The 24,687-nt window shown below is 41.1% G+C and overlaps 1 protein-coding gene across 5 annotated transcripts in view; it reads right to left on the reverse strand.

Annotated features, from left to right (window-relative positions):
• TMCC3 (transmembrane and coiled-coil domain family 3) overlaps positions 1 to 24,687 on the reverse strand; it is a 397,001-nt gene that overhangs the window by 19,279 nt on the left and 353,035 nt on the right. For 4 of the 5 annotated variants that reach the window (XM_007503219.3, XM_001363950.4, XM_056798650.1 and 1 more), the window contains exons 2-3: positions 8,599 to 9,491; positions 4,639 to 4,774 (exon numbers count right to left, since the gene is read on the reverse strand). In XM_007503219.3, coding sequence (XP_007503281.1) covers positions 4,639 to 4,774; positions 8,599 to 9,491 — 1,029 coding nt within the window. Of the gene's footprint in view, positions 1 to 4,638; positions 4,775 to 8,598; positions 9,492 to 9,603; positions 9,952 to 24,687 lie in introns of those variants that run through there. The other variant, XM_007503217.3, reaches the window with a different exon arrangement.

Genomic DNA, 24,687 nt, shown 5'->3' on the forward strand with positions numbered 1-24,687 from the left:
CCATCTAAGAATCAATATGGTATCTTGGTTCTAAGGTATTAGAGTGGTAAGAGCCAGGGAGTGGGGGCTAAGTGACTTGCCCAGGGTTATATAGCGAGGAAGTGTCTGGGGTCAGATCTGAACCCATGACCTCCCATTCCTTGGTCTGGCTATTGATCCACAGAGTCTCCTAGCTGCCCCCTGCATTTAATTATCCTCAGAAAGGTCCATAGGCTTCACCAGAGGGGCCATGACAAAAAGAGCCCCAGAGAGACCCTCCCACCCCATCTCTCACTTTGCATCTACTTTATATCTGCCCAGATTTGCAGATATTATTTCTCATAGCAAGACTCAGCTCTCTGAGGGCAAGGATTATTTTTTATTTTTCCTTTGTATCCTCAGCACATTAATACATAGCAAATGCCAGGTGGTGCAGTGGATAAAGTGCCCAGCCAGGGGTCAGGAAGACTTGACTTCAAATTCAGTCTCAGCTACTTATTGGGTGTATGACCCTGGGCAAGTCACTTAACCCTGTTTGCCTCAGTTTCCTCATCTATCAAAAGACCTGGAGAAAGAAATGGCAAACCACTCCAGCATCTTTGCAAAGAAAACCCAAAATGAAAACACAGAGAGTCAGACATGACTGAAATGCCTGAACAACAACTTCCTAATGCCAGGTCCTTTCTATCTGCTGTGATACCTAGCTGCCTAGGTGTAACCGAAGCAACACAGTTTTAAAACCACAAATCCCGATGGCAGAAACAAGGGTATGCCAGTAAATGTTTAAGGACTGGCTCTCTGAAAACACGAGGCATACTTCAAATCTGCTTTACCAGTTAATCTGCATTGCTAACATTTTCAACATCATTTTATTAAGACTAGAAAATTAACAAAACAATGAATCGAGCCTGAATTTATAGCATTTGCTGATTCCCACGGTGTAAATGCTCCCAGTGAAAATTTAACAATCAACTCAATGGTACAAGCTTGCTTCAGCATACTCCTGGGTAGAAGTATCTGGGAGATGGGAGAATTATTAAAAATTATAGTATTACAAAAAAAATCACAGAACCAGAGCCAGAAGGGCCCTCACAGCCATCTTGTCCAACTCTCTCATTTTACAGATGAGGAAACAGCAGCCACCAAGGGAAGTTAAGTCACTGGGATTTAAATAGCACTTGGGATTTATACCCAAGATATCTCATTAAAAAGTCACTTTCTTTCACAAAATATTTGCTTTTCAGAGAAGGAGAAAAAAAATCTCTCTCCTAAAAATCAGAATTTTGGAGATAATCAATTAGTATAGTTATTTTTTAGTAAATGCCTCCATAATTTCCCCCCTTTATTTAGAGGTATAATTTGGCTTGAGACCAATATAAAGATAGAATGGTCCACAAAAAAATTCTCTACTTTTAGGGATCTCTCCTTTCTTGTTGCCTATACCATGACCCTTTCAGAGAATCTTCCTCAGTTCTAACTGTCTATATTAGGGCGTGGATAGTTGGCTCAGTAGATAGGGAAGCAGAGCTGAAGATAGAGAGGTCCTGCGTTCAAATCTGGACTTGGATACTTTCTAGCTTTGTGACCCTGGGCAAGTCACTCAACCCCAGTTTTCTAGTCTTTACCATTCTTTACCCTAGAATTGATATTCTATTCTAAGAAAGAAGGTGAGGTTTTATTTTTTTAACCCTTACCTTCCATCTTGTATTGATTCCAAGGCAGAAGAGCAGCAAGAGCTAGGAAATGGGGGTTAAATGACTTGCCCAGGGTCACACAGTTAAGTGTCTGAGGCCAGATTTGAACCTAGAACTTCCTGTCTCTAAATCCACTGAGCCACTGAGCTGCCCCCAAGGTAAGGGTTTTTTTTTTTTAATTTAATTGACATGTAATATTGGGGAGGAAAAGCTCATGCTGGGAACTTTCTTACCCTATGATACTAAAGTGAGACCAATCCCTGGTGCCTTGTGTTTGAGTAAGACCCTACCCCTTTACAACACCCCTGGCTCTCACCTGCTTTGGCTTGGTCTCAGTGTGGGGGCTAGCCATTTGTGTGGGCTGCCCAAGTACGCAGACACATCTCACCATGGTACAGAGCCTTCATTGCCCAACTGGCACACCCAAGGTGTATCCCTTCCCTAACCTAGTTTGGCGATGTCAGCCACTGCCCTAGATATGTTTTCCTTGTTTCTCTTGCCCTAATTCAGCCCTCGCCCCGCTTCCCCCACTCCTGTGTGCATTAAACTGTAAGCCTTCCCTTGTGATCACTCAAACACACCCGTAATAAAAAAGATACTGCTCTCAGCGTGCCCAGGCCAGTCTGACTCTTTTCTGAACACAATTTGAAGTGCCAACCTCAGTGGATGGGGCAGGAACCTCAAAGGGAGGGGAAATAATAATTAGTCAACGAGCATTTATTAAGCCCCTACTACATGCCAGTGCTCAGTGCTAGTGATACAAACACCAAAATCAAATAGCCTGGGCTCTCAAGGAATTTATACTCTATCAGATGAGGGAATGTTCTACTTGGAGCTGGTAACATTTGGTCTGGATGAGCTCTGTAGTTTCTCCTAGCCCCAACAGTCTGTAGTGTGTGTGTGTGTGTGTGTGTGTGTGTGTGTGTGTGTGTAAAAATGGATCACGGTGGGGGAAAAGTAAAATATCCAAAGAGAGGGTACAATGTGAGCATGGAGGGCCTCGAATGTTAGTCTCAATAGATAAGAAATAGGGAAATATAGAAAGTTGTGAAAGGGGATGGGGGATGTAAGGAATGTGGTTCAATGGTGACTTGAGTAAAGACCAACAGGGAGCCTCTATGAAGGGAATAAGAAATGAGAATATGAAGGAAGGGACAGATAGGAGGCCACAGGACACAAATGTAGAGTTGGAAATGGTCTTCATTTTAGAGATGAGGAAGTTGAGGCACAGACTTACCCAGGGTCACCTAGCTAATGTGTTAGAAGTGAGATTTGAACCCAGGCCTCCCTGCTGCCAAGCCTACTTGCCTATCTCACTATTCCACATGAGACATAGTACTGAGGCAGAAATGAACAGATGTTGGTGGCATTCAGTGGAGAGAACCAGCAGGCAGTTGAAGGGGTGTTTCTGGAACTTAGGAAAGAGCCGGGGACAAGATAGATAGCTTCTCCTGTTTTAGACACAGAGGCATTTGGAGAAACAGTGGGGTAGGTGAGATTTCCAGGGGATTAATTGGAGAGAGAAAAGCGGGTCAAGGGCACACCTTTGGGAACACCTACCGTCCGTAAAATGGAGATAAGGTGCTGAACATATTTTATGGCCCCATCAGAGATACATATTCTAAAGCGAAAATGTCCTAAAAGGGGAACTTTTCACTCTTTGAAAAGCCCTCATTTCAGACTTGTCCCATATTTGGAAACAGTATCCAGCAGTCAGCAAGCATTTATGCCTTGCCTACTATGTTTCAGGCAGTAGGGATACAAAGACAGAAAAAAGAAATAGCACGTGGCCTCCGAAAGTTTACATTTTGATGCAAGGGTCACTCTGAATATGTCAACCCAGTTCAATCTAGCAAGTCCAATATTTATTAATTACAGCAATTAGACTGAGACTTGCCCTGTCTGCTACCAATCTAACTCATTGATTCTTTAAGGTCCAACTCATTATGGCTTTCCTTCTCCATGAAACATTCTAGTTCATTATACTTTGTTCTGAATTCCTAAGGTCTATCAGGAAATACTCTTTTGAAGTATACCTACGATCTATTCAACAACTGGACAAATAACACCAAAGACGAGCATTTATTAATCGACTACTATATACCAGAAAACATTTGGTACTGGAGATAGAAGGAAAAAAAAATCCTAAAATGAAACAGTTCTCATCTCAAGGAGATATGAGGTCTGACATGGTTTGATGACAATTCTAAATGTGTGCCAATCTCTGCTCCCCAACTAGAGATCAGGCTCCGTCAGGGCTCCAATTTGTTTTGTGTATATTTGGTTTTTGTCTTCCCTGAATGAACGTAAACTCCTTGAAAGTAGGGATTGGTTCATTTTTATATGCTCAATGCCTAGAAGAGAGCCTCGCATAGAGTAGGTACATAATGAATACTTCCTAGATCCCTGATCCTTCTTTTTGCAGCTACTCTAACAGAATCTTATACATACAATGGATCTTCAGTAGACATTTGGTGTTTATCTGACCAAAGCAGATGGGTGGAATAGTTTGTCTCTAGAAAGAATAGATCTCAATGTCTTGCTTGACAAGGAGGGAGGATGTATGGAGTATTGGAGAAGGTAGGGGTTTGGAAATTATGCTCCCATAATTGTTTCCCTAAGGGTTATAAAGGAAAATATTTCACTTTTTTTCAGGTAAGTTAAGGCAAGTGCCTAAATCTGAGTCGAGGAACAATTTCTAAGAATTAAGCCAATAGGTCACACACATTTGAGTGAAATATTCCCTTCCTTTCCTCTCAGTAGAGAAGTGGGGGACTGTGGATGCAGAATGTCATATACCCTGACATAGAAGTCCACTGGGGTTAGGGTTAGGTTACTTAACTGTTTTTCTAGGGAGGATTCCAATAGGTGAAGGGGAAAGAGGCAACATCCAGAATTGACTGTGATGATGAAACAAAAATGATCAGTGACCCTGATTTTAAGAAATCGATTAGGACGGTTGTACCTGAATATCTCGAGACCTTTCATAAGCCTGGTAGGCCACTTTCTCTTCTATGCTGGCCAGTTCTTGCTTCAAGTTGGTGGTCTCATGCTGGTGAAGATCTGTCAAGTCATGGAGCTGGTCTTCTAGTCTCTCATACCTTTTCCAAAAAGTGAAATCAAGTGTGAACATATCTTTTTTGGAAACATCTTGCAAGAGTATAATTAAGAAGCCTTTCAAAATTCCACCTGAAATCAGTCTAGTAATCTAAATAAAGAGATGCTGACTCTTTTTATCCTCTCTTCAATTATTCTGATCTCCAGATGGACAGAGAGGCTTTTCCTTTAGCAAATGAAAAGATGAAATGGAAAGGATGGCAGGACAGAGATTCATCAACAAAAAGAAGGCTGCTTGTCCATTGGACCAGATTGCTGATTAAGAGCCATCTTTGACTATTCAGAACCCAAACTCTGCAGGCTCTCAGGAGATGACTGTACTGATGTCTCTTTGTCCTAACTCCAAAGATTTTCATTTATACCAGATCTGGCTTTCTCTTCCTACTTATTTCCAGGCCCTGCCAGACTCCTCTCACTCAACTAAAAATCTCATCAGGAGGGACTCTCTGCTCAAATGCCAAGTGGCTGTAATGAAGGCAGGAATGGATTTCATCAGCTAATGCATTTTGCCAAGGCCAGTGTGAATAGAAGAATGCCTTGGAATGCATTTTAGGATAATAAAAAGGCTACATCCCACTGGCATCCATCTTGGTTTGATGCCCACCCTTTTCTCTGCCATTTGTTAACAGGAGTTTCACTGTCATGGATTTCACATACCATAAAGTCAACTTGGGTTTAATTCCCAGAGCCCCAAACTTATAAGCTGTGTAACCTTAATCAAGTCCCATGCCCCCTCCTGAACCTCAGTTTGCTCTCTTGCAAAATGGAGATCAGACACCTTACAAAAGACAAAGAACACTTGGTAAACTTTACAACCTAAGTAGACTGGTTATTACAATTATTATTGCTGAATTTAACCTGGACTTTGGTCTTAAGGACACTGGAACCCATACCTAGGTTTTATAGCATTTCCTCCCAATCTGAAATAAGTTGTTAGGAGTTTGGGCCAACAAGAAATTTAGATTATTAGAAAAGATAGATGACTCATCTCAATAAATAGAAAACATTTCCAGGCCTCACAACTTGGGTGCCAATTTTGGAGGGGGGCAAAGGGAGGACCAATATCTATAACTACACTGGTATAAAGAATCCCCAGTGTGGAAACTTTTTATCACAGATCAGTATTCTAAAGAGAATACAGTATTCTCTCAGAATTCTGTATATGTATTCGTTTGTATTCTGAGAGAGTAGTCTAGAATACAAGGAGTTATAAGACTTATCCATTGTCACACAGTGAGTAGATATCAGAAGGTGTCAGAAGGCAGAATTTGAACCTAAGTCTCCCTAATTCTAAAGCCAGACCTCTAAACACAATGCCATAATACCCATAATATCAAATACATTTTTCATGTTTAAATCATATTTTTTCCATGTTTAGATTATAAGCTACTTGAGGGCAGGAATCATCTTTGCTTTATTTTGCATTCTCAGAGCTTACTACAGCGCCTGGCACATAGTAGGGACTCAATAAATGTTTACTGATTGAATGATGCCCTGGAAAGTCAAATCCCACCTCCTGGTAGTATGTGTATAGACATATACTAAATTGCAAAAAGGCACATGTATGTGATGAGTAGTTTGTTTATTTCAGGATTTTTTAAAAAGCAAAAATAGCTTTTCAAACTAAAATTAAGCCGCACTCTTAGGAATTAGAAGATTCATCTTCTTGGCTAATCTCAGTGGAGTGGAGTGAAAAGCGTTCTGCTGGGAGTTTGCAGAGATCTGGGTTGGACAGTCCTCTTAGATACTCAGGTCCCTTTCATGGCCATGGGGAAGTTAATTTAACTTCAGCCTCAATTTTCTCAGTTGTAAAACTTAAATAATACCTACCTGTAGCATTTAATTTATAGGTGGACGCGGTACTCAAATGAGAAGTTATAGATAATGAAATGTTCAAAACAAATGGAAAGTGCTTTGCAAACCCCCAAGGCCCTAAAGCCAGCTATTCTTCTTGGTAGTTTTAATTTTTGTGAGTAGAATAACTCTCGGTGTGAAAATTCCCTCTGCCAATGTTACGGGCAACTCACTGATCCTTTATAGTCTTAAGAGAGTTGCCTAGGGCAGTGAGAGGGTAAGTGACTAGCCCATGATTTGGCCAGTATGGGACAGAATCAGAATCTGAACCTAGTTCTTGCTGCCTCTCAAAACAGTTATTATTGATATCATGTCAGTTTTATGAGAATGTGGTGGTTCAGTGGATGAAAAGGCATGGAATGGGACAGCTAGGTAGCAGTGGAAAGAGCACAAGACCTGGAGTCAGGAGGACCAGCATTCGAATCTGGCCTCAGACACTTCCCAGCTGTGTGACCCTGGACAAGTCACATACCCAAGTTTGCCTAGCCCTTACCACTCTTCTACCTTAGAGATGTTATTAGGACAGAGAGAAAATATTTTTTAAAAAAAGGAATGGAGTAATGAAGACCTGGGTTCAAGTCCCAATTGATACATGCTGGGACTAGGAATAAGTCATTTAACCATCAGTGACCTCAAGTAATTCTTGAAGACTAGGTTGAAAACAGTTGCCATTTTACAAGGATAAATGGAGTTTCCTCATTCCAAGGAATCATCTCCTCATCGCAATCAGTGGAATATTATTTTTTTTGGGGGGGGGGCTCATTGACGGATAGCCCAGTGCCTGGCACACAATAGGAGCCTGCTAATAATTGGTTAATTGAATTACTTCATTTTATTAATGTTTAAAACATTTTACTAGCATTCATATATATGGAGCTTTATCAACTTACATATTATCTCATTTGATCCTCACAAGAACCCACTGAGGCAGGTACTATTATTACCTCCATTTTACAGATGAGGAAACTTTATACAGAATTTGGCAGTGACTTAGGGGAAGAGATGAAAGATTAAAAGATTATAGATATAGAATTAAACAACAACAACAAAGAAACCCTTACTTTCTGTCTTAGTAACAACTGTAAGGTAAAAGGGCAAGGGCCAAGCAAATGTGGCTAAGGGACTTGCCCAGGGTCATACTGCCAGGCAGTGCCTGGGCCAGATCTGAACCCAGGGCCTCCTACTCTAGTTGGTACTTTATCCACTGAGCCACCTAGCTGCCCCCATGATATAGAATTATTAGAGATCTCAGAGGCCATCTAGTCCAACCCCCTCATTTTAAGAGGAAGAAACTGAGGCTGAGAGAGTCAAAGATTCATAAGAGCTGGATCCCAGAAGGTATCCATCATCAAATTCAATGTACCCAAAGTTAGACAGGGAGACAGTATTAGATGGAGGATTTGAACTCAATATCTTCCAAATCATTCCCCTGAGGTACCACTAGAGACATATTAGACTTATGTCCCCCTTCCCCCAAAGAATGCATATGAATGGATTAATGTAAGATTTTTAACATACTTAAAACATTTAAAAATGTAATTAACTTTATTTTTAAATTAAAATTGAATTGAATTAATTTTAAATTTTAAAATATTTAAAGTACATTTTTAAACATAAAATTTAAAAATATTTTTAATATTTTAAAAATGTTTCTCTTGGAATGGACTAGGAACTTCAAATGAATACATATGCTCCTGACAGATTTTCAAGACAGTTATTATGTTTGTGTGCACGCACACCCATACACTGTCACAAATTGAGGGACAACCTCAGAGTGTGCCATCTAGAAAAGAACACTGATTCTTTTGACCCATCCCCATATATCCATGGAAACCATCCCCATTAGAGCATCCTCAAACAAGGATAGGCCCTCTGTGCTCACGTACGCTCACTCTTCTTAATCTACTCATTTATTTCTGAACTGAACAAAGAGTGAATGAGGGAGTGACAATACCTGTATCGTTCTTCTTGCAAGGTCTGAGAAATAAAGCTGTATTCTCTTTTGAACTGCCCTTTTAGAGATTCAATGTCCTCGGCCAGTTGGGTCTGAGTCTCTTTAATTTCCCTTAGCTCCTCTAAGATCATGGCCAGCTTCCCTTGACTGCTCAGAGTGTTTGTCCCACCAGTCCCAAAGGACTGGTTGCCATTACTGTCCGCAGAGCCTGATGTGCCACTGGAACACTCATCATCACTGCCGTATTTCGGCTTGGTCACAATGGTGGCACTGCCCCCATACACTCTAGAGCTGGCATCCGTCCTGAATTCTTCCAAGGAGCTCTTCAGGTGGGCAATGTTGTCTGCGCTGCCAAATTTATTTCGGATCAAGTTGGCAAACTCCCTAGACTTGTTGAAAAACATGGGTGGTGTCAGGGAGACTCCTGGCATGCCCGACTTCCCACTCTCCATCCCTTGGCCCACTGGCCGAGTTTTACCATGACCATCTTTTGAGTTGTCCTTGGCATTGTCCTTGGAAGCACGTGGGGTCCCGTTCTGTTCAATCTCCCTGAGCTTCCTATGGTACTGCTCCAGTTTCTTCTGGAGTTGGGCAATGGAATGGGCTGACTTCTGATTCTTCTTCTCAAATACCTGTTTGATGCGCCCAGCCTGCTGCTTGTCTGCACTATTCACGAGTTTGAGGTATTCGGCCACGTTCCCATCACGAGATGTCTGCTCGATTTTGATCTGCTCAGTCACCTTTAGAATCTTCTGCCTCAAGCTGTCTGCTGTGAGCTTGACCTTGTGAAAGTCCAGGATGCCATCGGGGACATCAAAGTTGAGATTTGTGTCTGATCCCCCACGCCGGATGTTGAGGGGAAGGCTCAGGGTGTTCATGTCATGCCTTTCCACCTGAAAGAATAAAAATTATTTTAATAAAAAATAACATTTACTGCTTAAAATACTTTAAAAATAAGTTAATTCTAACAAATATGAAATAAAGTATTTTAAAAAATCTAATTACTCTTTCCATTCCCTTCTTCCCTCCATACTTTAAAGTTACAAAACCACACAGAAAATGTGCATAATCTCGTGAAATCAAAATCATGGGGTTCCAAATAGTTGATAAAAAAGAGAATGAGAGCTTCCAGCTACACTCAGAGCTCACTCCAGGGCAGTCTGTCTCCTGCCTTCATCAAGGTGTGTTCACTGGATGACTCACAGTCTCTCTCTGATCAGTCAAAAACTACTGGTCTCTACAGAAGAAAACAGTGAATGGGAATGAGGTCACCATCCAGTTTGGGGCTTTTCAGAGTATCCAGGAAACCTGGATCTTTGCCCTTCCCACTGATGGGGAACTTTGACACCCACTGATATGAGTCAAACAAAAGAGTCTCTTTAAAGGGTGGAGAGTAAAAAGAAAGAAAGAAAAAAATCCATGTGGACTCAAGTTCCCAGGGCCATCAAAGCCAGAAAGTTTGTTTTCCATAATGGACTCTGTAAGCAGAATGGTTAAGTCATGATTAGACTAATTAGGCTAATTGAGTAATACAAATGCACTCTTTAGAATGAAGAAAAATAGGAGAAAACACAATGGATATTTCTTATCTAAAACAATAACATCCACAACACTATCTCCTTGGCAGGTCATTTATCTCAGAAAGAGAAGAGATGAGGTCACAGACCTAGAGCTGGAAGGGACCTCAGAGTCCAGTCCAGCTAATCTAATCTCATTTTATAGATGGGGAAACTGAGGTTGAAAGAGGTAAAATGATTTGTCCAGGGTCACACAGGTATTGAGTGTCAAAGGTAGATGTTAGCTCTGAGACCAGAATGCAATGCTTCACTCCTTCAGTACTCAATGAGTTAAGTCTGAAGGGGATGACAACATACAGAGAAGGTGAAGATTTGTCCCACAGAAGTATATTACAATGGACAGAAGTATGGAATTGCCCAAGCACGAAATCTTTCTGGGTCTCATTCCCCTAGCCTAAAAAACGACAACATTGGATTAGATAATTTTTGAGGTCCATTTCCAATGCTAAATACTTGATCCTGAACCAGATTTTACTGAATTGCAAATCATTAACTAGGAAGGGGCAATTAGGTCTTTGTGACTACGTGCCAATATGGAGGTGGGGTATATAGTTTCCTCTTCTACTAGGGATCTTTGCCTTACATTTCTCCACTGGCCCTGTGTCATACCTCCTCAGTAGCTCCAACTCTATTACCTGACCCAGATGCTACTCACCCCCATGGTTATTCCTCCTCCACCTGCTGCCTCCCAAAATATTTCAAAGGGTTGGGTAGTTGGAGAAAAGAGGGTGGTTTCTGCTACCAGTTATACTACAGAGATACAGGCTAGGCACTTTGGAGGGCACATGCCCTCTCTATCTCCAATAATTATAAGAAGTCTTCCTGAATTTTCCCTGGATATCTCAGTCACTGAATTTGCCTTGGATACCAAAATTCCTTATTTATGGCTTCAGTGAATCTCAGCAAGTTATCTCCAAAGAAAAAAAAGACAACAGAGGATAAGTTGGATCCTAGTTGGAAATGGTAATCCCTTAATCAAATTAAAAACTGCCCTCAGATACAGGTTCAAAAAAAACCCAAGAGGAGCTAATACATTTAAACCCAATGGATTACCTTTTATTAAGGGTCTGGTCAATGAATGAACCTAGCAATTAAACATGACATTAACATAATTACTATGGCATATATGGAAAGATGTTTTGCATGCCTTCACACATAGAACTGATATTGTATTGCTTGCCTTCTCAACACGAGTGGGGAGGAAATAAAGCGAAGGACAGAATTTGGAACTCCAAATTTTTTTAATTGATAAAAATTGAAAGAAAAAATAACCATTAGCCTTTCATATTTCATGGCTCACCAACCTTTAATATTCATATTTAATATGCAGTTCTTTAAATATTCTAAAACACTTAAAAATATTGTGTTCCACATTGAAAAGTTCCAGGTGATACAATTCATGGCTCAGATGATTCAGGGAGAGAAGTTTGATAATAATCTCTTTTCCCCCACACTGTGAATTTCTCCATGATTAGGAGGAAGCCCAGTTCTGCTGGTGGGACTTGGGAGGAAGGCAGAAGGCTCAACAAGATGTCAAGCGGTGACCAGGATGGAAAAATCAAACCCCCATGGGAATGTCGGAGCACTTGAGGGGGCAGGCTGAGAAGAGAGATATGACAAATAACATAATAATGATCTTAATGATTAAAAGTAACAAGGGAAAATATAATTACAGAATGTAAAGTAAAAGGGAATAAACAAGCACCCAACAGAGTGCTTAATTAGTAGGGGAAGGGGAGTAAGCATTTAGAGTATAGTACCTACTGAGTGCTAGGCACTCTGTCAAGACCTTCTCAAATGGGATCTCACTTGATCCTTATAATAACAATGAAGAGGCTGTTATTAGTTTACCATTAAGAGAGATAAAGTGACTATCCTAGGATGACACAGTTAGTAAGGGTCTGAGGTTGGAAGTACCATATAAATGGGTTTTCTGATTGCCAACAATAGTCAGACTCCTGGGTAGGCATGGAATCAGAAAGACCCAAGTTTAAATCTGATGATGAGTCCTCTCAGAATAAGCCAGCGAGCTTGTCTGCCACTGAAACGGGGTTAAACCCAGTATCAAGGGTTGAAATTCTTGAACAGTTTGGTACAAACTTGCCTAGACTAGAGAATTGGCCCAGGTGTTTCTTAAGAGCTCCAAAAATCTAGGAAGACAGGTTTTCCCCCAATCCCAAAATAACTCAGGAAACAGAATATATCATATTCTGCTCAGAGTCATATATGGCCCCATTTTCTATCTGTTATACCAACAGTGGTTTTGGCTACTTAGCTTCCTTCATGACTCAGCTCACATTCATAGTGAGATCTTCCTTCACTTTGTCATCTTCCTTCATAGTAAGACCTCTAACTCTCTCCTCAAATTATCATGGATAAGTTTATCTTTCATATTCTCTATTACTGTCCCCAACAGACTATAAAAGGACTGTATGGACTTTCATTTTTATCTCACAGTGCCTGGCCCATAAATGATGCTTACTCCACAAGACAGTGCCATGAAATTGTTGTTGTCATTCAGTTATTTCAGTCATGTCTAACCCCATTTCAGGTTTTCTTGGCAAAGATCCTGGAGTGGTTTTCCATTGCCTTCTCCAGCTCATTTTTACAGATGAAGAAACCAAAGCAAACAAGGTTAAGGGACTTGTCTAGGCTCACATAGCTAGTAAGTAACTCCAATAGACAGATCATCAGGCCTTAGTTCAAGGGATCACAGATTTAGAGCTGAGGTCTTGTCCAGTTACTACCTTTCTTTGCCACCCTATAAACACACACATACACACACACTTTATAGACAAGAGATGAGGACCTACAGAGGTTAAGGTCAAGATCACTTAATCAATAATGCAATACATGGTATTTCTGCCTAGAAGAGTTAGGGAGGTAGAGGTGGAGTAAAAATGGACAGAGGAGGCATGGTTCTTGGGAATCAGAAGACCTCTCCCCAGATACCTTCTCTTTCAGCTTCCTTTTGTGCACTGTCTTCTTCAATTAGATTGTAAGCTCCTTGTGGATAGTGTCTGCTTTGGGTTTTATTTGTATCCTGAGCACCTAGCACAGTGCCTAGCATAAAGTAGGTTCATAATAAATTTTTATTGACCAGTAAATGACTTCAAATCTAAGCTCTCTGAGATAAACCGTGTGACCTGAGATCCTCTATGAGTCCCAGTTTTCTTATCTGTAAATCAAAGGTGGTTTTAGACTTAAGATCTTTACAATGAACTGGAAGCTCCATGAAGGCAGCCCAGGTTCAGAATCACAGACTCAAACTCCATTCTTCCCTACTCTATTAGCCAATCATTTGTGTGAAGATTGGATTTAGCTATTTCCTGATTTTAACAATGAAGATATTTAGTCTAACAAAATCAGGGGGGATTGTGACTGTTAAATTACTCCACCCTACTTAGACCATACTTAGGGGAAAATAAAGTTGTAATCTCCTGATTGAACAATGAAGGTACTTAATTCTTACCTTATAGTGAAGCTAGAACTTTAAGTCTATTTTAAGACCTTAAAACAAAAAAGTGTTAAGTAACTATAAAGGTTAAATTAATCACAAAAAGGTTAAGTAACTCACAAAAGGTGAACTTAACAAAGAAGTGTTAAGTAATCTAAAGATATAATCTAATCAAAGAAGGTGAGAACTCTAAAAGATATGGGCATTTAGAGGAGACACAAGAGTGAAAGGTCTATATATTTGGCTCACTTCCTCTCTTGGGCACCTTTTTGGTGGCGGAGAGTTGGCTGGTGGCAGCGTGCTGGGCCCTTCGGCATCTTAGCATGTTCGGTGGTGAGTTTCTGGCTGAGTTTTCCTCCTTTACTTTCTATCCTCTTAGAAGCCTCTAATCTTCTTCAGAGACCTATATGGGGGGATTTTAAACTGTCCCTGGCACAGGCCAGGCAGGAGAAATCCTATATCTTCTTCTTTCCTTCTCCTTAAATTCCTTCCCTCTATATTAATTAAATTGCCATAAATTTCCAGACTGACTTTTATTTGAGATTTCCCTTTGCAACCAATTAAATCTAGATTTTACGTCACAACCCTAAAATTATCTTTACAGTTGCCAAATGTTGGCAATCCTTCCTCCAGTCTCTCTTACTCCCTTCCCATCTTTCCCACAGTCATCACCCCAATTCTCTCCTTGTACTATTGCAATAGTCCACCTCGTCTCCTTGCTTCTGGTCTCTTGTCTCCAATCAATCTTCTATACATGTTTTAAGGATTCCTGACTCCCTTTAAGGAGGTTAGGTGCTGCACTGCCTCCACAAAGTCCTTATTGATCAGACCACTTAACTTATGGCACTCACTCCAGAATTACCTTAATCACACTCATTTTACAGATGATGACGCCAAGGCCAAGAAAAGTTGAGCAAGCTTATCCAGACTCCACTCACCATTCTTTTGACTTCCTAAACCCAATACTCCTCAAATAAATTGTCTCTCCCTATTAGGGTATAAGTGACTTCAGGGCAGGCACTGTTTTTTCTTATATTTGTATCTGCAGCACTTGGCATCATTCATTTGACTTGCCCAACATCACAAAGCTCTTAAGTGTCAGAGAGAGGATTTGAACCTCAGACCTTCCTGATTCCAAGCCCAACCCTCTTCCCCCTATATTATTCTGCCTCTGCACTCTGTACACAGCAGGTGCTTAATTAATGTTCTTTGAGACAAAATGGTGTCCCAATGCCTTCTGACTCTTCCATCGTCACCCTGAAGGCAAATGCCTGCAGAAACAGCCCATTCCTAGGTATCTCTTCCTCTGTCAGCCCTGCATTCACTCTGTAAAGAACCTGAGTTAGGCACATTTCCTGAAATGCTGCTGACTCACCCTGGCAAGAGCCAGGGACACCTTACTCAGACGCCAGTCGCAACTCACTTCTGAGCCTGTTTCCTCCATCTGGCTCCTTCCCAAAATGGGACGGGCATTTCAGGCAGCCCAAGGCATTTACTCACCCAAGATTGAAGTGCAAACAAACATCAGACAATTCTATTATAGGCACCCCCCCCCCAACAATTAAAATAAACTCCACCCCACACAACACTTCATTTGGAATGGAGCTGGCTGGGTTCTCCCTCCTGCGACTGCAAGATCCACCAGGCAGAAGTGGAGTCAGGGCAATTTGGTTCATTTTAGCTCCAAGGCAGGAGTTGTCCGAGGCAGGGGCCAGAGCTCACCGCCCATCACTAGCGGGGGACCCAGCCCTGTCTATTTCCCTTTCTCAGAATCTCTGGACTCCCGCTGCCCCAGCCCCATCCTTCCCTCCAGACTCACCCCACAAACCCCAGCTCAGCTGGACATTTCCTAACTGGCCTCCCGTCCCTCTTCCTCCCTAATCTATCCTGTCTCATTAACATTTGTGAAGCAGCCGGACCTGGAACAACTCAATCCTGTCAGAGGCTCCATCTGGCCTCCGGGATAAACACAGACTTCCCCAGAAAGCCCTTTGGGCTCAGGCCTCCCTTAATTGTGGGCCTTAGCAGGCTTCCCCTTCACCTCGCTAGCAATAATAAGGACCTTTGCTCCTTCTCTCTAGCCCAGGCACAGGCTGGAGAGCATTCTGGGCCTGGAACGATGCCCCCACCCCCTCACTCCCTCACTCCCAACTGCTTTCTTCTTCCTCTTCTTGGCCTTTATACTCTTATGTTCCTAGAGAAGCCGACCTCAGGGGCCACCTCCTTCATGAGGACTTGCGAGGGCACCCAAGCCCATAACTCACCTCTGCTCAACTAGAATACAGGCGCAACACTACACCGCCGTAGGGAGCGTGTAGATACATGAATGCCTATCACATACATACACACAGGATAGAGATACAGATGTATAGATGTGAGGGTAGCTAGCTGTAGTATGAGTGTATAGTAATATTTATATATGTGCTGGGGTATAGAGAGGGGGAGACAGAGCAAGAGAAAGGGAGAGAGATGGGGAAAGAGAGGGAGAGAGAAGGAGGGAGGGAGGGAGACAGAGGGAGGGAAGGAAAGAGGGAGGGAGAGAGAGGGAGACAGACAGACAGAGAGAGAGAAAGAGGGAGGGAGAGAGAGAAGGAGAGGGAGGGAGGGAGGAAAGGAGGGGGGAGGGAGGGAGGAAAGAAGGAAGAGAGGGAAGGAGGGAGAAAGGGGGAGAGAGAGGGAGGGAGGGAAAAAGGGGGAGAGAGGGAGGGAGGGAGAGGGAAGGAGGGAGAAAGGGAGAGAGAGGGAGGGAAGGAAAGAGGGAGGGAGAGAGAGGGAGACAGACAGAGAGAGAGAAAGAGGGAGGGAGAGAGAGAAGGAGAGGGAGGGAGGGGGGAGGGAGGGAGGAAAGAAGGAAGAGAGGGAAGGAGGGAGAAAGGGGGAGAGAGAGGGAGGGAGGGAGAGGGAAGGAGGGAAAAAGGGGGAGAGGGAGGGAGGGAGGGAGGGAGGGGGAGAGAGAGAGAGAGAGAGAGAGAGAGAGAGAGAGAGAGAGAGAGAGAGAGAGAGAGAGAGAGAGAGAGAGAGAGAGAGAGAGAGAGAGAGAGAGAGAGAGAGAGAGAGAGATTGTACCTCAGAGTCCAGGAGTCCAGAGTACCTCAGAATGGACACTTTTGAATTGTGGTGTTGGAGAAGAGTTTTGAGAGTCCCTGGGAAATCAAATCAGTCAATACTTAAAAGAAATTAATTCTGACTATTCATTGGAAAGTCAAATACTGAAGCTGAAGCTTAAATCCTTTGGCCACATGATGAAAAGACAGGGCTCATTGGAAAAGATCCTGAAGTCAGGGAAGACTGAAGGCAAAAGGAGAAGGGGATTAGCAGAGGATGAGGTGGAGAGAGTGTTATGGAAACAAGGAGCAGACTTTGAGAGATAGTGGAAGACAGAAGAGTCTGGTATGCTACAGTCAGTGGGGTCCCAAAGAATCAGGCATGACTGAAGGAGTGAACTATAAAAATATGTGCATATACATTGAGAAAGAATGTGTTTGTGAGTGTGTCTTTACACGTATATAAATAAAAACCCTTATCTTCTGTCTTAGAACCAATATTGTGTACTGATGCCAAGGCAGAAGACTGGTAAGTGCTAGGCAATGGGGGTTAAGTGACTTGCCCAGGGTCAACCAGCTAGGAAGTATCTGAGTTCAAATTTGAACCCAGAACATTCAATCTCTCTAGACCTGGTTCTCAATACACTGATTATATTTTTATACATATATATTTCACATATGTATGTATATATTTACATATACATGATACATATCTACATAGTTACTAGAATATGAGCATATAAATGAATGTGTATATATTTATATGCATATATCTCGTGTGTATATAATATCTATAACACTCTAGATAAGCATATATATGAGAGTCTTTCCTTATTTTTACAGATGTTGTATGTCCTTTCCTTCCCACATGACAACACTTTTGGGGAAGGCTCTGTCTCCCTTTTTGCTTTTGTATTCTTAGTTCTAGCCCAGGGGCTCTTCGCCTGGGCTCCATGGAAAGATCTGTGACCTTGGGTGGGAAAAAATTACAGGTATCCCTTCTACATCCCAAATTTCCCCCTTTGTGGTTTCAAGAACTCACTTAAATAAGAAGTCGGTATAAGAAATTAAGACAGTGATCAATGACACATGTAAAACCCAGTAGAATTGCTCATTGGCTACGGGAGAGGGGTGGGAGAAGGGGAGGGAAAGAACGTGAATCATGTAATCATGGACAAATATTCTAAATTAATTTATTAAGTAAAATTTTCCAAAAGAAAAAGAAATTAAGACAGGAATTTTGAGGGAGCTTTACAGAAACTGCAGACAACACAGAAGAAAGTTTAGAAACTCTATAGCCAATGACTATATACTTAAAACAAATTTTATAATTACTGTAAACATCCCCTTAAAGAAAAAGAAGAAATTCAGATTTATTCTCTGTACAAAGGGAAGGCCAGATACTTTCATGTGGATTTTCCAGAATTGTGGGTTCCACCTCCCATCTCCCAATCCTCTACCTCTTTATTTCAGGATGATGAGTTCTCTTTGCAATCCTATGTATTTATGAAACATGATTTGGAGAAGGGGCTCAGAGGCTTCATCAGATGGCCAAAGGTGGTCCATGACCAAAAAAAAAAAAAAGGGTTCCGAAGCTCCTTGATAATACCCATGGAGGATTACACCTGCTTGAGCTAAAACCATAACAGGGAGATAACGACCTCCCCCCCTTTGTAGAACATCTTCTGTTTAGGCTCTAAGGAGGCACCTGGCACCTGGGATAGGAGTTAGGAGACCTTGGCATCCACTCCCAATTCTGCCACTCACCGAGTGACCCTGGGGGGGGGGGAGCTGCCTCCCTTTGCTGAGCTCGAGCCTCCTCATCCATAAAAAGGGGACAGGGTCAGGGAGTTATTACATTAATTCTCTCTATAGTCCCCTTGGGGTTTTAAGTCTGTGAAGGTTTACTTAAATAGAAACAAACCATTTGATCTAAAATGATAGGGAGGCTAAAGCCTTCTACTCTGTGGCCATTTCTATGTTTACCCTCAGGGAGATCCTTGTTCTGCTTGGCAGAACAAATAACCCAAACCCCACATTGGTTGGCTTGGTTTTTAGGGCAGGGGCAGTCGTACAGATCAATAAAACTTACATTTATAGGATCATGGATTTAACATCAGGAGGGGACTTTCCAGGTCATTGAGTCCAAGGTTATCCATTTAACAGATGAGGAAAAAGGCCCAGAGGTGAAATGTCTTACCCAGTGTCACAAGCAAGAGGGACAAAAGATGGATTAGAATCCCAATCTTGATTCCCAAATCCTGGAACTCGACCAAAATGCTCTCATTGGACAGCACCATAGATATGTTTGTGGACTTGGGGTCAGGAAAACTGGGGTTCAAATCCCTCAAACTACTATATAGCCTTGGGCAAAGAATTTAATTTCTTTGGACCTTGGTTTCCTCATTTGGAAAATGGGGATAATACGAAGCATAGCATTTATTATAAGGCCCCAATAAGAGAATAGCTAACATTTGTATAGAGTTCCAAGGTTTGCAGAGTGCTTTATCTAGAGGATCTCCTTTGGTCCCCTCAAACAACTCAGCGGTGGATATTATTAACATCCTCATTTTAAAGCTGAAGAAACGGGATGCGAGCTCTCTGGATGTACAACATAGGAGCATAGACTTAGAAGAACTTTCCGATGCCAAGTACTCCAAACCCCTACATTTTACAGATGAGGAAACTGAAGCCTAGAAAACTGGATAGACTTGCCAAGGGTTGTAGGGGTAGGACCAGAGGTTGTGGGATCTGAACCCAGCTTCTTTGACTCTGGAATGAGTATTTCAAGTAGGAGCTGACTGCGATCAATTAAAGTAGGAGGTGTACACTGATTGAGAAACAGCTAAGTAAATATATAATTGAGAAAAAGGATGATTAAAGTTAATGCAAGCCCAGTGGGATGGGGGAGCACATTATCAGTCTTTAAATACCTAGAATTTCTCTTCTCATGAGCCATATTCCTTAAAATTCAGAAGGAATTATTTCTTTCTCAAAAAAGTCTCAGTGAGGGCTTGTTTTCCCTTTAGGAAACCATGAATATTATTTTGAAATATAATGTACTATATATTTAAAATAATAAAGTAAAATAAAATAAAATATTATTAAAATGTCATTAAAATATAATGCTGCATAATTATAGTATCATCAAAGGTATAATATCACCACTTTTGTTATATTGGCACAGACCAGAAATGCACACTGGATATTCTTTTAGCTATTTATATGGTTCTTAATTGAAGGAGCTTTGGGTATTTGAATCCATTTAAGTATGCTATGGTAGACAGACCTCCCTGCCCCCAAATATTATATGGGATTATTTTGAATGGGATTTCTCTTTTTATATAGCCCCTTTGATTTTCTTCTTATGATGTAGAAATGCTATTAATTTCCATGACTTTATTTTGTAGCTTTCAACACCTGAAGCTATTAATTGAATTACATTCTTTGCTGATTTATTTTTTTTTACACTTATATCTTTTGCCTTATATCAATTCTGAGATTTAAAAGGCAGCAAGGGCTAGGCAACTGGCATTAAGTGACTTGGCTAAGGTCATGCAGATTTGAATCCAAGTCCAGAACAGGCAGTCTATTTACTGGGCTACACAGTTAGCCCCTTGATTTATTTTCCAACTAAATGATCACTGTCATTAACAAATAGGGATTATTTGTGTCTCCCTTTGCCAATCTTTATGCCCTGAAGTTCATTCTTTTGCCTTATTGCTATTGCTAGAATGTCTAGAGTTCTACATAAAATAATACCAGGGAGAGGGATACCCTTGCTTTACCTTTCATTGGTCAAGTGTCTAGGGTAAATCCATAGTAGATGATACTTGCTTTTAAATATATTGTTGGTTGTATTAAAAAAATTCCTTGCCTAAACTTTTTAGAATCCATGTAAATGAATAATTCAAAGGCCATTCTATGACTTTTAAGATAAACACATGAATCTGAATGTTTAGCCAATTTACTTGATGCCAGTTGCCTAGCCCTCGCTGCCTTTTTAATCTCAGAATTGATATAAGGCAGAAGAATGATTATATTCATTGAATTCTTAATGATGAACCACCCTTGAACCCCTATTATGAATCCAATTTGGTCATTATCAATGACTCCGCCCCCCCCTTAAACTCTTAGAATTAATTGTAAGTATCAATTCCAAGGCAGAAGATCAGTCTAGGCTAGGCAACTAGGGTTGACTGATTTGCCCACAGTCACACAGCTAGGAAGTGTCTAAGGTCACATTTGAACCCAGGATCTTTGGGTCTCTAGCCCTGGCTCTCTACCCACTGATCTACCTAGCTGCCCTGACTGACTTGTTAATTAGCAGTACCTCTGTGGCATCAAAGAACTGGAAACAAAGTAGATGCCCATGAACTGAAGAATGACTAAACAAATGGCGGTTCATGGAAACATCAGCCATCATGAGTACAGAGAGGAATGGAAAGACTTGACATGAACTGATGCAAAGCAAGCTAAACAGAACCAGAAAACCAATATCCTTGATGACTACAGCAATAAATCGAAGACCTACTACCACAAAAATGACCTAAAAGGAATACTATCCAATTATGAAGAACTCGTTTGGCCCCAAATTAAAGCTATGAGAAAACATTTCTCCCTGACTCCTCTGCAGAGGGTTCATGGATATGGAACACTGCAAATATCTGATTTTTTCTCAGGGTACTGAATGGTTTTGCTGAGTTTTTTTCTCCCCCTCTTTTTCTTTTCTTCTTTAAAGAAATTTTTTTGTTATAAAAGATAGCAATCTGGGAGTGGGGAGGAGGGAGGGATATAGGATATAGTATAAGCAATGATAAAACAAAAGATAAATTTTTTTTCTTAAAAAAAAAAAAGACTAAGTGGCTCCAAGGAATTGAAAGCCAGGCCTAGAGATTGGAGTTCAAATCTGGCCTCAGACACTTCCCAGCTGTGTGACCCTGGGCAAGTCACTTAACTCCTATTGCCTAGCCCTTATCACTCTTCTGCCTTGGAACCAATGCACAGTATTGATTCTAAGACAGAAGGTAAGGGTTCAAAAGAAAAAAATGAAAAAGCTTGCCCACAAAGAAAAGACATCAGAAGACCTCTTCCCCAGTCCTTTGCAGTGGTGGAGGGTCCATGAGGGTGCAAACATTTCAAATCAGGTAAGATATTCTTAATGGATTGATCAGTTTGGATAATTTCCCCTCTCTTCTTCCTCTTCTTTGTTTTAAAAATTCTTTGACAGATGGCTTGGCTGTCTGGGAGCAGGTTGCGGAAAAGATATGTGAGGAAATTTAGGTAACGTAAAAACAAAAGATATCAATAAAAATCTAATTTTCAAAACTCTATTAAAATATAGAATGGGTTTTTAAATAAGGAAAGAAAAGCCTGGAAAACATTTCCATCTTGAGGCCGCAGCCAATCAACCAAACAATAAATATTAATGACTTACATTGGGTTTACTCAGCACCCTCAGGAAAAAGCAAAGAAATAATAAACGGGAGTATAATAAGAAGAATTAATAACTAGAAACTTTTGTGCCCAGGAAAAGGATCTTGAACAATTGAGTAAAAATAAATAGAGAACTAGCCCGGGAGGCCCCAGTTCCAGTTTAGCCACTGCTGTATGTTGACTATGTGATCCCAGGTCTCCTAGGCAACTCTCTGGAAATATAAATTACAGAAACGGGCGCCATTTTTCTATTGGGAGTGGGATTTTCCTCACCTGGGAGTTCTCCATACCAAAGAAATCTCAGGTCTGATCTCTGTCACTATCATAATTTTTTTTAAACAAAAGATTTTCCATTAATATGCTAATGACATGCTACAAAGAGTAGGCTACATCTATCCTAGTATCAAATCTTATAAAAAGAAAGTCTGCTTTCCAGGTATTTCTAAAACCAACTGGGGAGATAATTTTAGAGACTAATTTAGTGCTATCCAGTGGGATTTATGGTACTTACAAATTCATGACTGGAAGATTCCAAGTTGGAAAGGACATTAGAAATCATTTAGTCAAGGGCAGGTAGGTAGCTTAGTGGATAGTGCCAGACCTAGAGAAGGGAGGTCCTTGGTTCAAATTTGGCCTCAGATGCTTCCTAGTTGTGTGTCCCTGGCCAAGTCATTTAACCCCCATTGCCTAGCCCTTACTGCTCTTCTGCTTTGGAACCAAGACCTAGTATTGATTCTAAAATGGAAGGGAAGGGCTTTAAAAAAAAAAAGGAATCATTTAGTCCAACCACTTCATTTTATGGATGAGAGAATGGAAAAGCTTAGAGAGATAAAGTGAGTTGTCCAAGTTCATAGTTATTGAGTGGCAGTTTCTGCAATCGAACCCAGGTCTTCTAGCTCCAAATCCAACTCTTTTATAGGCTGTGCAACCATAGGCACTTCACTGAGTCAATTTCTTCATCTACAAAAAGGATATAATGCTATCTGTGGTACTAACCCAATAGGGATGCTCTAAGTATTCAAATGAGAGCACTAATTTCTATTCTATAAAATGAGATAATATTTGTAAAGTTTTTAGCATAGAGGGGCAGCTCAGTGGCTCAGTGGATAAAGCACCAAGCCTGGAGACAGGCAATCCTGGGATCAAATGTGGCCTCATACACCTCCTAGCTGTGGGACCCTGGGCAAGTCATTTAACCCCCATAGCTGAGCCCTTACTGTTCTTCTAAGCTGATACTTGGCATCAATCTAAGATAGAAGGTAGGATTTTTTTTTAAACCAATAACAACAAAACAGTGATTAGTACAATGACTGGCACCCAGGCAAGTGCTTTAAAAATGCTTGTTTATTCACCTACATCCTGTTATCTCAGTGGCCATTTGGAGAGGGGAGAGAAATGTGGGAAGGACAGAGGACTCGACCCAGGCAGGACTTAGATAGGAAAACAGAGAAAAGGCCTGGAAGTGCATTATAGGGAGGGACCAAGAAGGGAAAAAAGGCCTGAAAGCTTTACAGGTGTGTGAGAAGGGCTTCAGGAGGGAAAAAACAAACACATTTCCTTGGGAAGATGCCAATGACGAGTCCTCTTTAGGCAGTTCCTTCACAAACAGGAAGGTACATACTGTTTTATAGTTTAGAAATGACCCAGCTACAGACAGTTTGGTGCCGGACAAGATCAAACAGATCCGAAGAAACCATGGAAAATGGCTTTACGAAGATATCCTGAAAATACACACCCACACGCATCCCCACACCCTTAACATGGCAGCAACTGAAGATGAGTCTTGGGTCAATGGAAAAGAAGGTTTGGGATTTTTCTTCTTTGTAATCACTTAATTAAAAACAAATAAACAAAAAACTTGAGGGTAGCAAGGTGGCTAGTCCTTACCACTCTTATGCCTTGGAACCAATATATGGTATTGAATCTAAGATGGAAGGAAAGGGTTTAAAAAAACAAACAAACTTAAAAAAAAAACTTTTTACTGTATTTTACATCAAAATTCTTCCTCCCCACACTAGAGAAGGCAGCTTACCAAATCAACAACAAAAACCCCCAATATATATTTAAATTATGCCTTTCCTGTTTGTTGATTTTCTGTCATTTATAAAAAGCTCAGCATCTTTTCTAATTATATCAAAATAGCAATCAATGCCATTTCTTGGTGCTTGATACAAATGACTTATGAGACAGGAGAGGCAACTTAGTGTAGGGCTTTAGAATCTGTGGTCCTAGGCTCAAATCTTACTTCTGCCTCTGCATAAATTAAGCCTGAGCTGGGTGTTGCCATGGATAGAGCAATGCCAGAAAGACTTGAGTTCAAATTCTGCCTCAAATACTTATCAGCATTGTGACCCTGGGCAAATCACGTAACCTCTCTCTACTTCAATTTTCTGAAATGGGGATGATAATAACAGCATCCATCTCTCAGGCAAAATGTCTGGCACAGAGTAGGCAAATAATAAATGTTTGTATTCTTCCTTTCTCATCTGTTCAGTCGTTTTTAGTTATGTCTGACTCTTCATGACCAACTTTAGGGTTTCCTTGACAAAGACAAAGACACTTCAGTTTTTAGCCA

The sequence above is a fragment of the Monodelphis domestica genome, chromosome 5 (genome assembly GCF_027887165.1).
Source record: "Monodelphis domestica isolate mMonDom1 chromosome 5, mMonDom1.pri, whole genome shotgun sequence".
Classification (NCBI taxonomy): Eukaryota; Metazoa; Chordata; class Mammalia; order Didelphimorphia; family Didelphidae; genus Monodelphis; species Monodelphis domestica.